Genomic DNA, 17,165 nt, shown 5'->3' with positions numbered 1-17,165 from the left:
TGGTCGGCTGTGGAAGTCCAGGCTGTGCTGGATGAATATCATACAGAGTTTTGCTCAAAGGATGCTGCTGTGATGAGTAGGAAGGCCAATGAACGTGTGTATGTGAACAATGTTGATATGCTTCACACTGCAGTTGGTCATTCTGACACTCAAGAGGCTAACACAGCTAAGGGTACAGACTCGAATGCCTTTGAACGTGTCATAGTTATGTTGGAAAAGATTTTGCTGGAGCGGTCTGCTCAAGCCCGTAACCCTGCGGCCAGACCACCTAAGACACAGTTCTCCAGAATTGTGGGTCTGGATAACTCGCCTTGTGCTGTTTGTGGTGACGTGGCTCACTCTGCACTTGTTCACTGCCGTAGGAATAGACTCTGTTTTCAGTGCTACTCACCTGACCACACCAGGCGCGATTGTCCTGCCCAGGCGAGGTTCACGCCAGCTGCACAGTCGGAAAACTGATTGATCTACACCAGAGGGAGGTCGGTGTAGATCCTGTTAATGACCCTCCCAATAGTTTTCCCAATGATTTAGAGTCTATGTTTGAGTCACTCAGTTCCGACATACCCCCAGATAGAACAGTTGTTTTCCAAGGCACACACAGAATTCAGAAGTCTGATAGCTTGTTCTACACTACTGTCACATCAGGTGGTATTCCCCTGAAAGCGATGATTGATAGTGGCTCTACAGGTTGCACATTAAGTGAGCGTGCTATAGCCCGGTTGTTGGAGCACATTCCAAACATGAAGCGACACTCAGCAGATGGTGTTGTCATTATTGGATGTGGTGGCCATCAAGTGACCCCTTCAGCTGTTTATGATGTGGAAGTAGTGGTGTATGAATGCAAGTTGGCTGTACCTATGTTTGTTGTTCCTGGACAGACAGACGACATGATCCTGGGCAGTAATGCCATAAAAAAGATTCTTCAACTGATGAGAGGGACTGAGAGTTACTGGCGACTCATGTCAGAGCCTAGCAGCGTCATTGATGAAGATTGCCACCGGTTCTTCTCTCTCCTTTCTAACACAGAGAAATGGAGGGGTGAAACTGTGCCTGACAAGGTTGGCACGCTGAAGCTTCAGCAATGTGTCATGCTCCAGCCGATGAGTGAACACCTTGTTTGGGGTAAGCTTCCTGCCTCAGCGCCTTTGTCAGTTGGCAGCACAGTGATGATCGAACCGACCCAGTCACGGTGTAGATCAAGGAAGATTCTAGTTGGGAGGGTGATTTCACCAATGTGGGGTGATCGGTACCTGCCCATGAAAGTCATCAACCCCACCAGTGAGCCTGTGTTGCTTAAGAAAAACTCAAAGCTAGCAGATGTGTTTTCCTGTGTTGCTGTTGAAGATTTGTCTCAGCCTGACCACATCCAAGTTCACTCCCAAGTTATGTCTGCTGCTACAGAAGAAAGGTCTAAGGAAGACATCAAGGCAGCGCTGTACAGGCTTGGTCTGCAAGATTTGGATCTGGATGCTTGCGCTGTCTCCGACCTTTGGAGAGACAGGCTTTTCCAGCTCATCGAGAAACATAAGACAATCTTTTCGCGGGACAAGATGGACTGTGGAGAAGCATCTGACTTTGTGCACAAGATACATCTGGTGGATGAGAGGCCTTTCCGCCTGCCTTATCGCAGGGTGCCACCAAATTACTATGAGAAGCTAAGAACCGCTCTCAGTGAGATGGAAGAAAAGGGCATAATTCGGAAATCCACAAGTGAATATGCATCACCCTTGGTTCTTGTTTGGAAGAAAGACGGAAATTTGCGCATCTGCACTGATTTCAGATGGCTCAATGCGAGGACAATGAGAGACGCACACCCACTGCCTCATCAGGCTGATGCTCTTGCCGCACTTGGAGGAAATGTCTTTTTCTCCACCATGGACCTCACGTCAGGATTCTACAATGTACCTCTATTTGAAGGACACAAGAAGTACACCGCCTTTTCCTCCCCCTTTGGCCTTCATGAGTACAACCGAATGCCACAGGGTCTCTCGAACAGCCCCGCTACATTTATGAGGATGATGCTCTCTATTTTCGGGGATGAGAATTTCACTAGCCTCTTGTGCTACCTTGACGATCTCATGGTCTTTGGTCCAACAGAACAGATAGCACTTGAGCGGCTGGAGATGGTTTTCTCCCGTTTGAAGGACCACAACCTCAAGTTAGCGCCAAAGAAGTGCCACTTTCTCAGGAGATCAGTGAGATTTCTTGGCCATGTTATATCTGAGTCAGGAGTCCAAACAGACCCTGGAAAGGTTGAAGCTATTTGCAGAGTGCAGGCATCTGACTTGATGGATAGTGATGGTGTCACTCCCTCTCAAAAGAAGATTCGATCTTTCTTGGGAATGGTGTTGTATTATCAACATTTTATTGAGGATTGCTCCATTAAGGCTAGACCCCTATTTAAGCTCATCTCGGGTCAGAAGGCAATTGGTAAGGCCAGGCGAGGAATGAAGTCTAAATTGAAGCAGTCGAGTTGTGTCAAGCTGTCAGCAGAGGACTGGACAACCGAGTGTCAGAAAGCCTTTGAAACTCTGAAATGTGACTTGTCCCAAAGGGTAACACTGGCTCATCCTGACTTCGGAAAGCCTTTTATTCTTGCTGTAGATGCTTCGTTTGATGGCATCGGAGCTGTTCTGTCCCAGCTCAGTGCTGGGGAAGAAGTTGCAAAGCCAGTCGCATTTGCTAGTAAAACGCTGTCAAGAGCCCAGCTGAACTATCCAGCTCACAGGCTGGAATTTTTCGCTTTAAAATGGGCCATATGTGAAAAGTTCTCCCACTGGCTAAAAGGGAGGCACTTTACTGCATGGTCTGATAACAATCCCCTGACCTATGTCTTGACAAAACCCAGGTTGGATGCCTGTGAACAAAGATGGATTTCAAAACTGGCAGCTTATGATTTTGACCTGAAATATGTGCCAGGGCCCAAGAATACAGTGGCTGATGCCTTGAGTCGTGAGCCCTTTGTGCAGTCCTGTGTCAGTCATCGTTTGGTAAAGGAGCCATATCTGTCATTGTTGAATCAAGTTAATGGAGTTGTGAATGATACTGTACAACATGCTTTCCGTTTGACCACCAACTGTCAAGCTGTTCGATCTGCAGGAGGCCAATCGACCGAAGGACAAGTTGGAGGTGCAATTGCTGCTGGAGAAGTGTCCGCAGTGTTGGACGCACACCGGACTGGCGGTGTCTCTTTGCTGCCAGGAACGAGTCCAACATCACTACAGCTGCCCAAAGAAGATTCATCTGTTGTTGTCCCTCACAGTCAACTACAAAATCTTCAGCAGCAAGACCCCACCGTTAGCAGAGTTCTCTTCTATGTGAACCGACACAAAAGACCGTCAAGACATGAAAGAACGACTGAGTCGAGCTGTGTGCTCAGATTGTTGAGACACTGGGATAAGTTCAAAGTTCGTGGTGGAATTCTCTATCGAGTGAAGAAGGACCGCTTCATGAACAGGAAAATCTTTCAGTTTGTCGTTCCAGACTCGCTGAAGAAACAGGTCTTACATGGCGTTCATGACGCAGCTGGTCATCAGGGCCGCTCTAGGACATTCTCTTTGGCCAGCGAAAGATTTTTCTGGATAGGAATGGAAAAAGATATCTTGAGACATGTTGTGAACTGTCAGAGGTGCATTTTGGGTAAGACACCTGAACCAGAAGCCCGTGCACCTCTTGAGAACGTCCGCACTTCGGCTCCCATGGAATTAGTGTGTATTGATTTTTGGACAGCGGAATCAGGTGTAAATAAATGCACTGATGTCCTTGTTGTGACAGACCATTTCTCAAAGTTGGCTCTTGCATTCCCCTGCAGAAACCAATCAGCAAAGCAAGTTGCCCGATGCCTGTGGGACAGGTTTTTCTGCATCTATGGATTCCCTAAAAGGATTCATTCGGACCAGGGAGCTAACTTTGAGAGTAGGCTTATCAAGGATCTTCTTGAGATGGCGGGAGTGCAAAAGTCCCACACGACTCCATATCATCCAATGGGCAATGGTATCACTGAAAGATTCAACAGAACTCTTGGAGGTATGATTAGGACCCTTTCCCCAAAATCCAAGTCCAGATGGCCGCAAATGCTCCAGACTCTGACGTTTTGCTATAACTGTACAGTGCATGAGACCACGGGCTTTGCCCCATTTTACCTGATGTTTGGTCGTGTCCCACGCTTGCCTGTCGACGTTATGTTCCATCATGTCTTGGAGAACTCCACCGTTGTCAGCCACAGTGAGTTTGTGTGCCATCTAAAAAGGGATTTCATCGAGGCCACACGGATTGCTAAACAGCATGCAGTTGATGAGCAGGATCGTCATGCTAAGTTATACAACCGCAAGGTTAAAGGGTCACAGTTAGTTGTGGGTGACAGAGTGCTGCTTGCCAATCGAGGTGAAAAAGGGAAGAGGAAAGTTGCAGACCGATGGGACTCAACCCCTTTTGACGTTGTGTCTGTGAGATCAAGGATCAATGTGTACAGGATTCGTGATGCTTCAGGGAAAGAAAAGGTAGTACACCGAAACTTGTTGCTCCCAGTTGATTTCCTGACATTCCCCGGGTGTGATGAAGCCCAGGCAATTTCTGATGAGTCACAGTCGGATACAGATTGTGGCGATAACCAGACAAGTGTTTTGTGTGATCAGGATGATGTTCAAGCACGGACTAAGGAATGGCTCATGCAGTCACCGGTTCAGGCAGATGCAGGAACTGATGATGAAATTGAGGATGATCATCTCGATGGAGGCTGTCAGATGGATGGCATTATGGAAGGCCAGTCTGTGGAATTGCCGATCAAGCTCCCTGACGGATCTGGAAGCAGCCACATGAGTCACGCATGCACTGAACTTTCACTTGACCCTGTAGTTCACACACCAGATTTGACAGACATTCCTGTTGTCCTAGACAACTCGTCCCCACTACAAGTTGAGTTAGAAGAAGTAGTCTGCACACACCCGCTAGACACTCAGGGACCCTTAGTCTCCACAAGGTGTGGTAGAAGTATTAGGCCACCCAATAGACTTATTTGGGAGATGTCATTCCAGAGGGTTGTTGTACCACCAGTAGTATGGGTGTAATTCTTTGATTTGATTTTGGGACAAACTGTGATATTGTTGACTTGTATTAGGACAATTGATTAATGAAAAATTGATTTGCTATGCTGGACGCTAGTAGCGCCACTGCTGGGCGTAGAGATGTATGTGTATGTGAAATGTATATGGCATTTCTACTGGTCTGTGATAGGTACAGGTTTTGGTACCCTCCTGTGCCTACACACTTCTTGAGGAAGAATTTCTGACATTGACTTTTCCGTTGTACATCATTGCCCGAGATTCTCATACTGTTTCTACTTTTTGTCGTTGATACTGTTCATGTTTTGCTTCACTTCAGCATAATTTAAGGGGGGTGTATGTAACGGTGTAGAAACAGACGTTCATTATGCTTGATTAAATTATGAATGAAGTGTTGCAACAGCGCCTGTTGCTGGCGAGAAGTGGTATGTACGGTTACCTGCGGGAAGTGCTCAGAACTGTGAAGCCTTCTAACTGGTGAGACATGTTTTTGCATTGTCCGGGATTGATTACTAATTAGTGAATATTGACTGTTTATATTTTGATTAGTACTTTGTAACGTACACATAAACAGGTTCGCTAATTGGTATTGACCAAAACTGTATCTTAGAGTGATATTTTGAAGACAATAACACACTTTTACTGTGTAAACTAATTGGTGATTGTGATGTGTTATTTAGAGAATCCCGTGACCCAAGTGGACTCACCGTCTCACAATTTGCACTGTTTTGCAGGTAACATTATATTTCATGCCACTGTGATTGTTTTGTTGTTCATATTGCTGTCCTCACCTATTATTATGATGCTAATGGTAGCTTGGCTAGGCCGCAGCCTGGTTTATCAACCGCATGGTTTGAAGCAGCCATTTTGGATGCGAGGTGCGTTCAGGGACATCCTGTAAAATGTAGTGATTGTCAATTTACTGTGTATTTTGCATATTAAAAAAAGGATTATTGTAAATTTAAGTATACCAATATCAGTACAGGTGAAACCAACTGAGAGAATGAATATGATAATTAGTATGAAGATTTGGTTTAAACACTATACGATCACACTCAAATGTAACATGTTTGTAAAATGAAACTGTGGTTTTATTATGTCAAACATCAGAACTGTGAAGCCTTCTAACTGAGAATCCCGTGACCCAAGTGGACTCACCGTCTCACAATTTGCACTGTTTTGCAGGACACTGTAATAAAATAAATTCATAATCCACCTGGTGCCAGTGATATGTTGAAGCGACAGCAGTGTGGAGCTGCATTTTGCCACATACAGTTGTGGACCGTCACATATATATATATATATATAAGAAATACTTGACTTTCAGTGAATTCTAGCTATATATATATATATATATATACATATATATAAGAAATACTTGACTTTCAGTGAATTCTAGCTATATATATATATATATATATATATATATGAAATACTTGACTTGGTGAATTCTAGCTGTGAATATACTCCTCCCCTCTTAACATCGCCCCCAACCATGCCCCCCCAACCACGCCCCCGCCCCACCTCCGACCACGCCCCCCGCCCCCACCTCCCGAAATCGGAGATCTCAAGGTTGGCAAGTATGTACATTTTAACTCGTTTAAGGACAAGTTACTGAATTGATGCAAATCCCCAAGAATACAAGTTTGCAGTGTCATTGGGATGTTTATATTTAGGAATGTGAAGTGAAGTGAAGTGAATTATATTTATATAGCGCTTTTCTCTAGTGACTCAAAGCGCTTTACATAGTGAAAACCCAATATCTAAGTTACATTTAAACCAGTGTGGGTGGTACTGGGAGCAGGTGAGTAAAGTGTCTTGCCCAAGGACACAACGGCAGTGACTTGGATGGCGGAAGCGGGGATCGAACCTGCAACCCTCAGATTGATGGCACGGACACTCTACCAACCGAGCTATACCGCCCCAATGTGATTGCTTCTTTTGTTGTTTTCAAACATAACTCTTTTATTCTCTGACATTCCCACAATAAATGAACAAGAGTTCCCTCAGCTGCCCGACATTTCATACATAACTTGCTATCTACTGACCCAATTTTAAACAGCTGAGAAGATGTAAAATATAATCTATTCAATATCTTAAATTGAGTCAGCTTATTTTTAATGCTTCTAAAGGGCTTATTGGCATTTTTCCAAATATCATTCCATGATATGTCTCTTTCATCTAAAATGTTTGAGTCCATCAAACCAAATGTTCTTAATAATAATGCAAGGCTAGGATCATGTTAACAGTGGTCTATCATTCTGGTCAGATCATAAAGTACGATAGGGATGTTCTGATTAGGGCTTTATGCTTTCGATTTTGATACAATCATCCATGAGTGACACGATTGACACAGATCACGTGTACTGATTGTGAATTTTTTTTAATGTAATTATAGTGAGTGCTTTTAACAGTACAACTGTATCAATATTTAAACAAGTTCCTTCTTCTTTAAAGGGGAACATTATCACAATTTCAGAAGGGTTAAAACCATTAAAAATCAGTTCCCAGTGGCTTACCGGTACTTTATTTTTCAAAGTTTTTTAAAAATTTTTACCCATCACGCAATATCCCTAAAAAAAGCTTCAAAGTGCCTGATTTTAACCATCGTTATATACACCCGTCCATTTTCCTGTGACGTCACACAGTGATGCCAACACAAACAAACATGGCGCATAGAACAGCAAGCTATAGCGACATTAGCTCGGATTCAGACTCATATTTCAGCGGCTGAAGAGATTCTACAGATTACGCATGTATTGAAACGGATGGTTGTAGTGTGGAGGCAGGTAGCAAAAACGAAATTGAAGAAGAAACTGAAGCTATTGAGCCATATCGGTTTGAACCGTATGCAAGCGAAACCGACGAAAACCACACGACAGCCAGCCACACGGGAGAAAGCGAGGACAAATTCGGCGATCGCCTTCTAACCAACGATTGGTATGTGTTTGTTTGGCATTAAAGGAAACTAACAACTATGAACTAGGTTTACAGCATATGAAATACATTTGGCAACAACATGCACTTTGAGAGTGCAGACAGCCCAATTTTCATCAATTAATATATTCTGTAGACATACCCTCATGTCAGCAGGCCAGGGAAGCTTGGGTCCATATTCTTCTCTTGATCATCTTCGGGACGGTGTGAGCCAAGACATGCAGGGGGTTTTGCTCGCTCGTCTGCGGGAACAAACTGCCGCCATTGCTTGCCGTGCTACCGAGGTCCTTTGTCCCTGAATTGCTCACACACTCCGGCAGATTCAATGGGGGTCTGGCGGCAGATTTCTTTGACTTTATCGTTGGAAATGCATCTGCTTTGAGTGTCGCAGGATATCCACACATTCTTGCCATCTCTGTCGTAGCATAGCTTTCGTCGGTAAAGTGTGCGGAACAAACGTCCAATTTCTTGCCACTTTCGCATCTTTGGGCCACTGGTGCAACTTGAATCCGTCCCTGTTCGTGTTGTTACACCCTCCGACAACACACCGACGAGGCATGATGTCTCCAAGGTACGGAAAACAGTCGAAAAAACGGAAAATAACAGAGCTGATTTGACTCGGTGTTTGAGAAAATGGCGGATTGCTCCCCAATGTGACGTCACGTTGTGACGTCATCACTCCGAGAGCGAATACTAGAAAGGCGTTTAATTCGCCAAAATTCACCCATTTAGAGTTCGGAAATCGGTTAAAAAAATATATGGGTTTTTTTCTGCAACATCAAGGTATATATTGACGCTTACATAGGTCTGCTGATAATGTTCCCCTTTAATACATAATATTGTTTGAGCAAAGCTAAGTCATTTGTACACAATAACTAAACAAAATGAAAAACTACCATCAACTACTCTTTTAAATCCTTTAGTTTTTCCCTTTGTGTCCAGGGAATTATTCCGAGTTTGTAAACATGAACAAAAACGACAAAACATTGATTTTGGAAAATTTTAAATATCGATGCAATATTGCTCACTCTTTGAGTCACTAGAAAAAAAGCGCCATAACAATGTAATCCTTTATTATTATTATTGATCTAATCACTCTAGTATCGATCATATACTGATACTATCTCTGGAATAGACACTGGTACAAAGTACACACAAACGAAGCACACCAGTTTTATTATACTCTCTAGACTCGTATTAATCTACAAGTTAATTTACTGTTAATATCTGCTGACTTTCTGCTGTTACGCGGTTCCATATAGACTTCCTTAGGTTTCTTGTGTTGTTTAAAGTTTGTTTAGGTAGCTAGTTTAGCGATTAGCATGCCTGCTCCTAGCTTACTCGTACTCACTGTGTAACATGTTTTAACTGATTTTTCAGAGATAACAATACTTAAGATACTATCCATCCATCCATCCATTTTCTACCGCTTATTCCCTTTGGGGTCGCGGGGGGTACTTAAGATACTAATTTAAGATATTTAAATGCTGCAATGGAGGTGATGATTACTACTAGAGATGTCCGATAATGGCTTTTTTGCCGATATGAGATATTCCGATATTGTCCAACTCTTAATTACCGATACCATTATATACACTTGTGGAATTAACACATTATTATGCCTAATTTTGTTGTGATGCCCTGCTAGGTAAGGTCTATTCAGGTGTACTGGAGAGGAGGCTACGCCGGATAGTCGAACCTCGGATTCAGGAGGAACAGTGTGGTTTTCGTCCTGGTCGTGGAACTGTGGACCAGCTCTATACTCTCGGCAGGGTCCTTGAGGGTGCATGAGAGTTTGCCCAACCAGTCTACATGTGCTTTGTGGACTTGGAGAAGACATTCGACCGTGTCCCTCGGGAGGTCCTGTGGGGAGTGCTCAGAGAGTATGGGGTATCGGACTGTCTTATTGTGGCGGTCCGCTCCCTGTACGATCAGTGTCAGAGCTTGGTACGCATTGCCGGCAGTAAGTCGGACTCGTTTCCAGTGAGGGTTGGACTCCGCCAAGGCTGCCCTTTGTCACCGATTCTGTTCATAACTTTTATGGACAGAATTTCTAGGCGCAGTCAAGGCGTTGAGGGGATCTGGTTTGGTGGCTGCAGGATTAGGTCTCTGCTTTATGCAGATGATGTGGTCCTGATGGCTTCATCTGGCCAGGATCTTCAGCTCTCACTGGATCGGTTCGCAGCTGAGTGTGAAGCGACCGGGATGAGAATCAGCACCTCCAAGTCCGAGTCCATAGTTCTCGCCCGGAAAAGGGTGGAGTGCCATCTCCGGGTTGCGGAGGAGACCCTGCCCCAAGTAGAGGAGTTCAAGTACCCCGGAGTCTTGTTCACGAGTGAGGGAAGAGTGGATTGTGAGATCGACAGGCGGATCGGTGTGGCGTCTTCAGTAATGCGGACGCTGTATCGATCCAATGTGGTGAAGAAGGAGCTGAGCCGGAAGGCAAAGCTCTCAATTTACCGGTCGATCTACGTTCCCATCCTCACCTATGGTCATGAGCTTTGGGTTATGACCGAAAGGACAAGATCACGGGTACAAGCGGCCGAAATGAGTTTCCTCCGCCGGGTGGCGGGGCTCTCCCTTAGAGATAGGGTGAGAAGCTCTGCCATCCGGGAGGAACTCAAAGTAGAGCCGCTGCTCCTCCACATCGAGAGGAGCCAGATGAGGTGGTTCGGGAATCTGGTCAGGATGCCACCCGAGCGCCTCCCTAGGGAGGTGTTTAGGGCACGTCCGACCAGTAGAAGGCCACGGGGAAGACCCAGGACACGTTGGGAAGACTATGTCTCCCGGCTGGCCTGGGAACGCCTCGGGATCCCCCGGGAAGAGCTGGACGAAGTGGCTGGGGAGGGGGAAGTCTGGGCTTCCCTGCTTAGGCTGTTGCCCCCGCGACCCGACCTCGGATAAGCGGAAGAAGATGGATGGCCCCGCTGGATGCATTAAACAATGTAACAAGGTTTTCCAAAATAAATCAACTCAAGTTATGGGAAAAAATGCCAACATGGCACTGCCATATTTATTATTGAAGTCACAAAGTGCATTATCTTTTTTAACATGCCTCAAAACAGCAGCTTGGAATTTGGGACATGTTCTACCTGAGAAAGCATGAGGAGGTTGAGGTGGGCGGGGTTGAGGTGGTGGTGGTGGTGTGTGTGTGTGTGTGTGGGGGGGGGGGGGGGGGGGGTGTATATTGTAGCGTACCGGAAGAGTTAGTGCTGCAAGGGGTTCTGGGTATTTGTTCTGTTGTGTTTATGTTGTGTTACGGTGCGGATGTTCTCCCGAAATGTGTTTGTCATTTTTGTTGTGTGTGTGAAAAGCCGTAGATATTATGTGATTGGGCCGGCACGCAAACGCAGTGCCTTTAAGGTTTATTGGCGCTCTGTACTTCTCCCTATGTCCGTGTACACAGCGCTGTTTTAAAAAGTCATAAATTGTACTTTTTGAAACCGATACTGATAATTTTGAAACAGATACCGATAATTTCCGATATTACATTTTAAAGCATTTATCGGCCGACAATATCGGCAGTCCTATATTATCGGACATCTCTAATTACCACCTTAGGGAAGCGGCTCCAAACTGTGTATGGAGACACATAATTAGGAGCTAGCTGCCTCGGTCGGCCAAGGTACCAAAAATAAAATATGTCAGCCAGAGGGGATTGGCTTTTGGTTATGGTTAGAGATTATTTGTGATCCGGATTTCAAGGCATTAATCAGCAAAGGTTGATCGTGTACTTTTTCACAGAAATCGTCCAATACCGATTAAGGTTGATACTAGGGATGTCCGATAATGGCTTTTTGCCGATATCCGATATTCCGATATTGTCCAACTCTTTAATTACCGATACCGATATCAACCGATATATACAGTTGTGGAATTAACACATTATTATGCCTAATTTTGACAACCAGGTATGGTGAAGATAAGGTACTTTTAAAATTTTTTTATAAAATAAGATAAATAAATTAAAAACATTTTCTTGAATACAAAAGAAAGTAAAACAATATAAAAACAGTTACATAGAAACGAGTAATTAATGAAAATGAGTAAAATTAACTGTTAAAGGTTAGTACTATTAGTGGACCAGCAGCAACACAATCATGTGTGCTTACGGACTGTATCCCTTGCAGACTGTATTGATATATATTGATATATAATGTAGGAACCAGAATATTAATAACAGAAAGAAACAACCCTTTTGTGTGAATGAGTGTAAATGGGGGAGGGAGGTTTTTTGGGTTGGTGCACTAATTGTAAGTGTATCTTGTGTTTTTTATGTTGATTTAATAAAAAAAAAAACTAAAAAAAAAACGATACCGATAATAAAAAAACCGATACCAATAATTTCCGATATTACATTTTAACGCATTTATCGGCCGATAATAACGGCAGGCCGGTATTATCGGACATCTCTAGTTGATACACATACTGTATACTGTATGGTAACATATTGTAGCGTACCAGAAGAGTTGGTGCTGGAGGGAATTCTGGGAATTTGTTCTGTAGTGTTTATGTTGTGTTGCGGTGTAAATATTCTCCCGAAATGTGTTTGTCATTGTTGTTTAGTAAGGTATCACTATACGGCACATGTTTATGACAGTGTTGGCATTGTTTGTACCTTAGTGTGACATGTATGGCTGTTGACTAAGTATGCATACAGAGTGCCAGCATTTCTTGACATCTTCAACTAAAGGCCATTAATAACACGCTACAATACAGAACCTCAGTCCCAGACAAGATAGGACGCACCCCCGGAATAAATAACAGGCCCTTACGTGGACGGGAAGGACTTTTCGATGGAGGCTGGCGTAAAGACGATGACATCATATAAGAGTACAACACAGAAGCACTATATTGACTTAGCTTTCTTTCTCACAAAGCAGCCAACTTGTTCTGATACCTTCTCATTGTGAATAAAGTCTGTGTTTAACAGCTTTGCATCAGCAAATTCTGAAGAATGGAAGATCTGATAACCAGTGTTGGGACTAACGCATTACAAAGTAACGCGTTACTGTAACGCCGTTAGTTTCGGCGGTAACTAGCAATCTAACGTGTTATTTTTTTATATTCAGTAACTCAGTTACCGTTACTACATGATGCGTTACTGCATTATTAGGGACCGCAATGTCCCTTTGGGACAGAGGACCCTATTGTAATTGTAAGGTTTATTATTATTATTCCGCCGCCTCTTTGAGCTGTAATTTGACCCCCTTAACATGCTTCAAAACTCACCAAATTTGACACACACATCAGGACTGGCAAAAATTGCGATCTAATCAAAAAACCTAGCCCCAAAACTCAAAATTGCGCTCTAGCGCCCCCTAGGAAGAAAATACAGACAAAACTGCCTCTAACTCCCAGTAGGAATGTCATAGAGACATGAAACAAAAACCTCTATGTAGGTCTGACATAGACCTAGATTTCACACATTGACATCCTTCAGCAAAAATCAACAGGAAGTTGTCAATTACCCCTTCAAAACAAAAGTTTAGTAAAAACAGTCACTTTTGCCTCTTTGAGCTGTAATTTGACCCCCTTAACATGCTTCAAAACTCACCAAATTTAACACACACATCAGGACTGGCAAAAATTGCGATCTAATAAAAAATCAAATCCCAAAACTCAAAATTGTGCTCTAGCGCCCCCTAGGAAGAAAACACAGACAAACTGCCTGTAACTTCCATTAGGAATGTCATAGAGACATGAAACAAAAACCTCTATGTAGGTCTTACATAAATTGACATCCCCCAGCAAAAATCTACAGGAAGTTTGCAATTCCCCCTTCAAAACAAAAGTTTTGTAAAAACCGGTCACCTTTTTTCAAAAATGATCTCCTCTGAGCGCGTTTGTCATGTCGGCTTCAAACTAGCACAGGAGAGAGATTGAACCCTTTTGATTAAAAGTTGACGAAAGAGTTTTAATTACTGCTCCGGTTTGGATTTTATGTGCCGTCAAAGTCGGTCCCGTCCATCGCTGCTTGCAGCTTTAATTTTACGTTATTTTTTATGTAGTATCGGTTAGAAACAGAAAATCTGAGTGTGTTTTTTTTGGAGCGCTGCAGTGTCGTCCTTCTGATTCTTCTTGTGTCACAAGCCGGAGAAGAGAGACGCGCGCTCTGTGTGTGTCTGGGTGGGAAGAGCGGCGTGTCTGATCATGACGGAGCTGCATTCGAGTTTAACATGTAGATATTCTCACTACTTTTCTTTTGTCGAGCACAAAGAAAAGAACATTTTAGTTAATTGTAAGTTGGGTCTTGGATCAAAGATCCTATCTACTGCCCAAAACCACAATTCAAATCTGCTGAAACAGCTACAAAAGCCACATGCTTCGACGAAGCTAGTAAAGAGAGACACAGACTCCGATGCCACTTCCCCTCCACCACCGCCACTTAAGGATTAACTCTGCCTCTGCTCATCATTCAGCACTGAAGGTACACACTCTGTCAATTCTCTTAAAGGGGAACATTATCACCAGACCTATGTAAGCGTCAATATATACCTTGATGTTGCAGAAAAAAGACCATACATTTTTTTAACCGATTTCCGAACTCTAAATGGGTGAATTGTGGCGAATTAAACGCCTTTCTATTATTCGCTCTCGGAGCGATGACGTCACAACGTGACGTCACATCGGGAAACAATCCGCCATTTTCTCAAACACATTACAAACACCTAGTCAAATCAGCTCTGTTATTTTCCGTTTTTTCGACTGTTTTCCGTACCTTGGAGACATCATGCCTCGTCGGTGTGTTGTCGGAGGGTGTAACAACACGAACAGGGATGGATTCAAGTTGCACCAGTGGCCCAAAGATGCGAAAGTGGCAAGAAATTGGACATTTGTTCCACATACTTTACCGACGAAAGCTATGCTACGACAGAGATGGCAAGAATGTGTGGATATCCTTCGACACTCAAAGTAGATGCATTTCCAACGATAAAGTCAAAGAAATCTGCCGCCAGACACCCATTGAATCTGCCGGAGTGTGTGAGCAATTCAGGGACAAAGGACCTCGGTAGCACGGCAAGCAATGGCGGCAGTTTGTTCCCGCAGACGAGCGAGCTAAACCCCCTGGATGTCTTGGCTCACAGCGTCCCTTATGCCACCGAAGATGATCAAGAGAAGAAAACCGACCCAGCTTCCCTGGCCTGCTGACATCAACTCCAAAACTGGACAGATCAGCTTTCAGGAAAAGATAGCGGATGAGGGTATGTCTACAGAATATATTAATTGATGAAAATTGGGCTGTCTGCACTCTTAAAGTGCATGTTGTTGCCAAATGTATTTCATATGCTGTAAACCTAGTTCATAGTTGTTAGTTTCCTTTAATGCCAAACAAACACATACCAATCGTTGGTTAGAAGGCGATCGCCTAATTCGTCCTCGCTTTCTCCCGTGTCGCTGGCTGTCGTGTCGTTTTCGTCGGTTTCGCTTGCATACGGTTCAAACTGATATGGCTCAATAGCTTCAGTTTCTTCTTCAATTTCATTTTCGCTACCTGCCTCCACACTACAACCATCCGTTTCAATACATGCGTAATTTGTTGAATTGCTTAAGCCGCTGAAATCCGAGTCTGAATCCGAGCTAATGTCGCTATAGCTTGCTGTTCTATGCGCCATGTTTGTTTGTGTTGGCATCACTATGGGACGTCACAGGAAAATGGACGGGTGTTTATAACGATGGTTAAAATCAGGCACTTTGAAGCTTTTTTTTAGGGATATTGCGTGATGGGTAAAATTTTGAAAAAAAACTTTGAAAAATAAAATAAGCCACTGGGAACTGATTTTTAATGGTTTTAACCCTTCTGAAAGTGTGATAATGTTCCCCTTTAAATACTCTTTCATTCTAGACTTCTAGAGTGTTTGATTATCACATCACTCTAAATGTATAGACTATAATGTTCACAAACATAAAGAGGGATCCTAGTGGGCCAGGCCAATCTTTCCTTTTCTCTAAACTAAGACTGGGGAAATGTGTAGAGTGTTCTGGGCTTCAGACATGATTTTGTTTCAGAATTCCTTGAGAAAAAAAAGCCTGGTTAGGCTTTGTGTATGGCATGTGTGCCTTCCTTGGGTGAAGCCAGGTTTACAGTTATGTTGTGACATGTTGTTATTATGCTGTTTGTTACTTATGTATGTTATGTTGCAGCTATTTAAAATAGTTTTGTCAATTTGTTCTGGCCTGAAATAAATTGGCCCTTTGAAACATATGCTTGTGTGTTGTATGTAGACCACATTGCTTAGCAGAGTTCAGTGATCCAAATGCATGTCAAGTTGATCAACAGATTGTATTATTCTCCAGTGCAATTACAGTACTGAAATGAAGGCTAAAAGGGCATTAATGGGAGCTTTAAAAAAGAAAAAAGAAAAAAAAAGTAACTAATAGTTACTTTCTCCAGTAATGCATTACTTTTTGGTGTAAGTAACTGAGTTAGTAACTGAGTTACTTTTGAAATAAAGTAACTAGTAACTGTAACTAGTTACTGGTTTTCAGTAACTAACCCAACACTGCTGATAACCCACAATACACACCTTGATACTGGAGGCTATTTCAGCTGTGGGAGGCACTTCTGTTCCAGCCTCGTCATACAGCTTGTAGCACAGATCATCCAGCAGGCCGCCGGCAGGCCATTCGATCTCGTCTTTGTCTCTTAAAACAAAGTTCCCGTCGTTTTGTTTCCAGAGCTCTATCCGTGTTAGTCTTGTGCTTGGTACCACCACAATCTCCCTCTCAACCAGCAATATGTCCTGTCGACCCTTGACAACGCAAGAAAGACAGGCATGAGTCATGTTCAATTCTTATTGAGGTGGTTCATTTTCTACCAACCGGTATCTCAAATGTAGCTTTCAAATGTTGAGACTGTCCCTGAGCTAGTTTGAGGTCGATGGTTTCTGTTACAATCTGTCCGGCTCCAGTGCTGCTGCAGTCAGCCTTTGCCGTTGGTAGCGACTCCACCTAAAAACCCAAAGCAAGAAAATCTACCACCTTTCATCACATACTTGTCCATGTTTAGCAGGGAAAATCATAAAGAGTTCTGCACAAAATGCATGATCAGTCTTGAAGTGGATGATGATTTTTAAGACCTGGCATGCAACGTTCCCTCTAAGGTGCACTGCTCAAGCGTCCTCTACGCACGGCAAATCTATGCCACGCACAAAATCAAATAAAATT

General features: G+C 43.4%; 1 protein-coding gene across 2 annotated transcripts in view; it reads right to left on the bottom strand.

Annotated features, from left to right (window-relative positions):
- The window catches only part of smchd1 (structural maintenance of chromosomes flexible hinge domain containing 1), a 142,102-nt gene that overhangs the window by 72,007 nt on the left and 52,930 nt on the right, over nucleotides 1-17,165 (bottom strand). For both annotated transcript variants that reach the window (XR_009815777.1, XM_061965755.2), the window contains exons 24-25: nucleotides 16,821-16,949; nucleotides 16,526-16,750 (exon numbers count right to left, since the gene is read on the bottom strand). Coding sequence is in view for 1 of the 2 variants with exons in the window: in XM_061965755.2 (XP_061821739.1) it covers nucleotides 16,526-16,750; nucleotides 16,821-16,949 (354 nt within the window). In the remaining variant the exon portion in view is untranslated. The remainder of the gene's footprint in view (nucleotides 1-16,525; nucleotides 16,751-16,820; nucleotides 16,950-17,165) is intronic.

The sequence above is a fragment of the Nerophis lumbriciformis genome, linkage group LG07 (genome assembly GCF_033978685.3).
Source record: "Nerophis lumbriciformis linkage group LG07, RoL_Nlum_v2.1, whole genome shotgun sequence".
Lineage (NCBI taxonomy): Eukaryota > Metazoa > Chordata > Actinopteri > Syngnathiformes > Syngnathidae > Nerophis > Nerophis lumbriciformis.
Note: the sequence above shows the minus strand (reverse complement) of the source record. Positions and strands in the feature narration are given on the sequence as shown.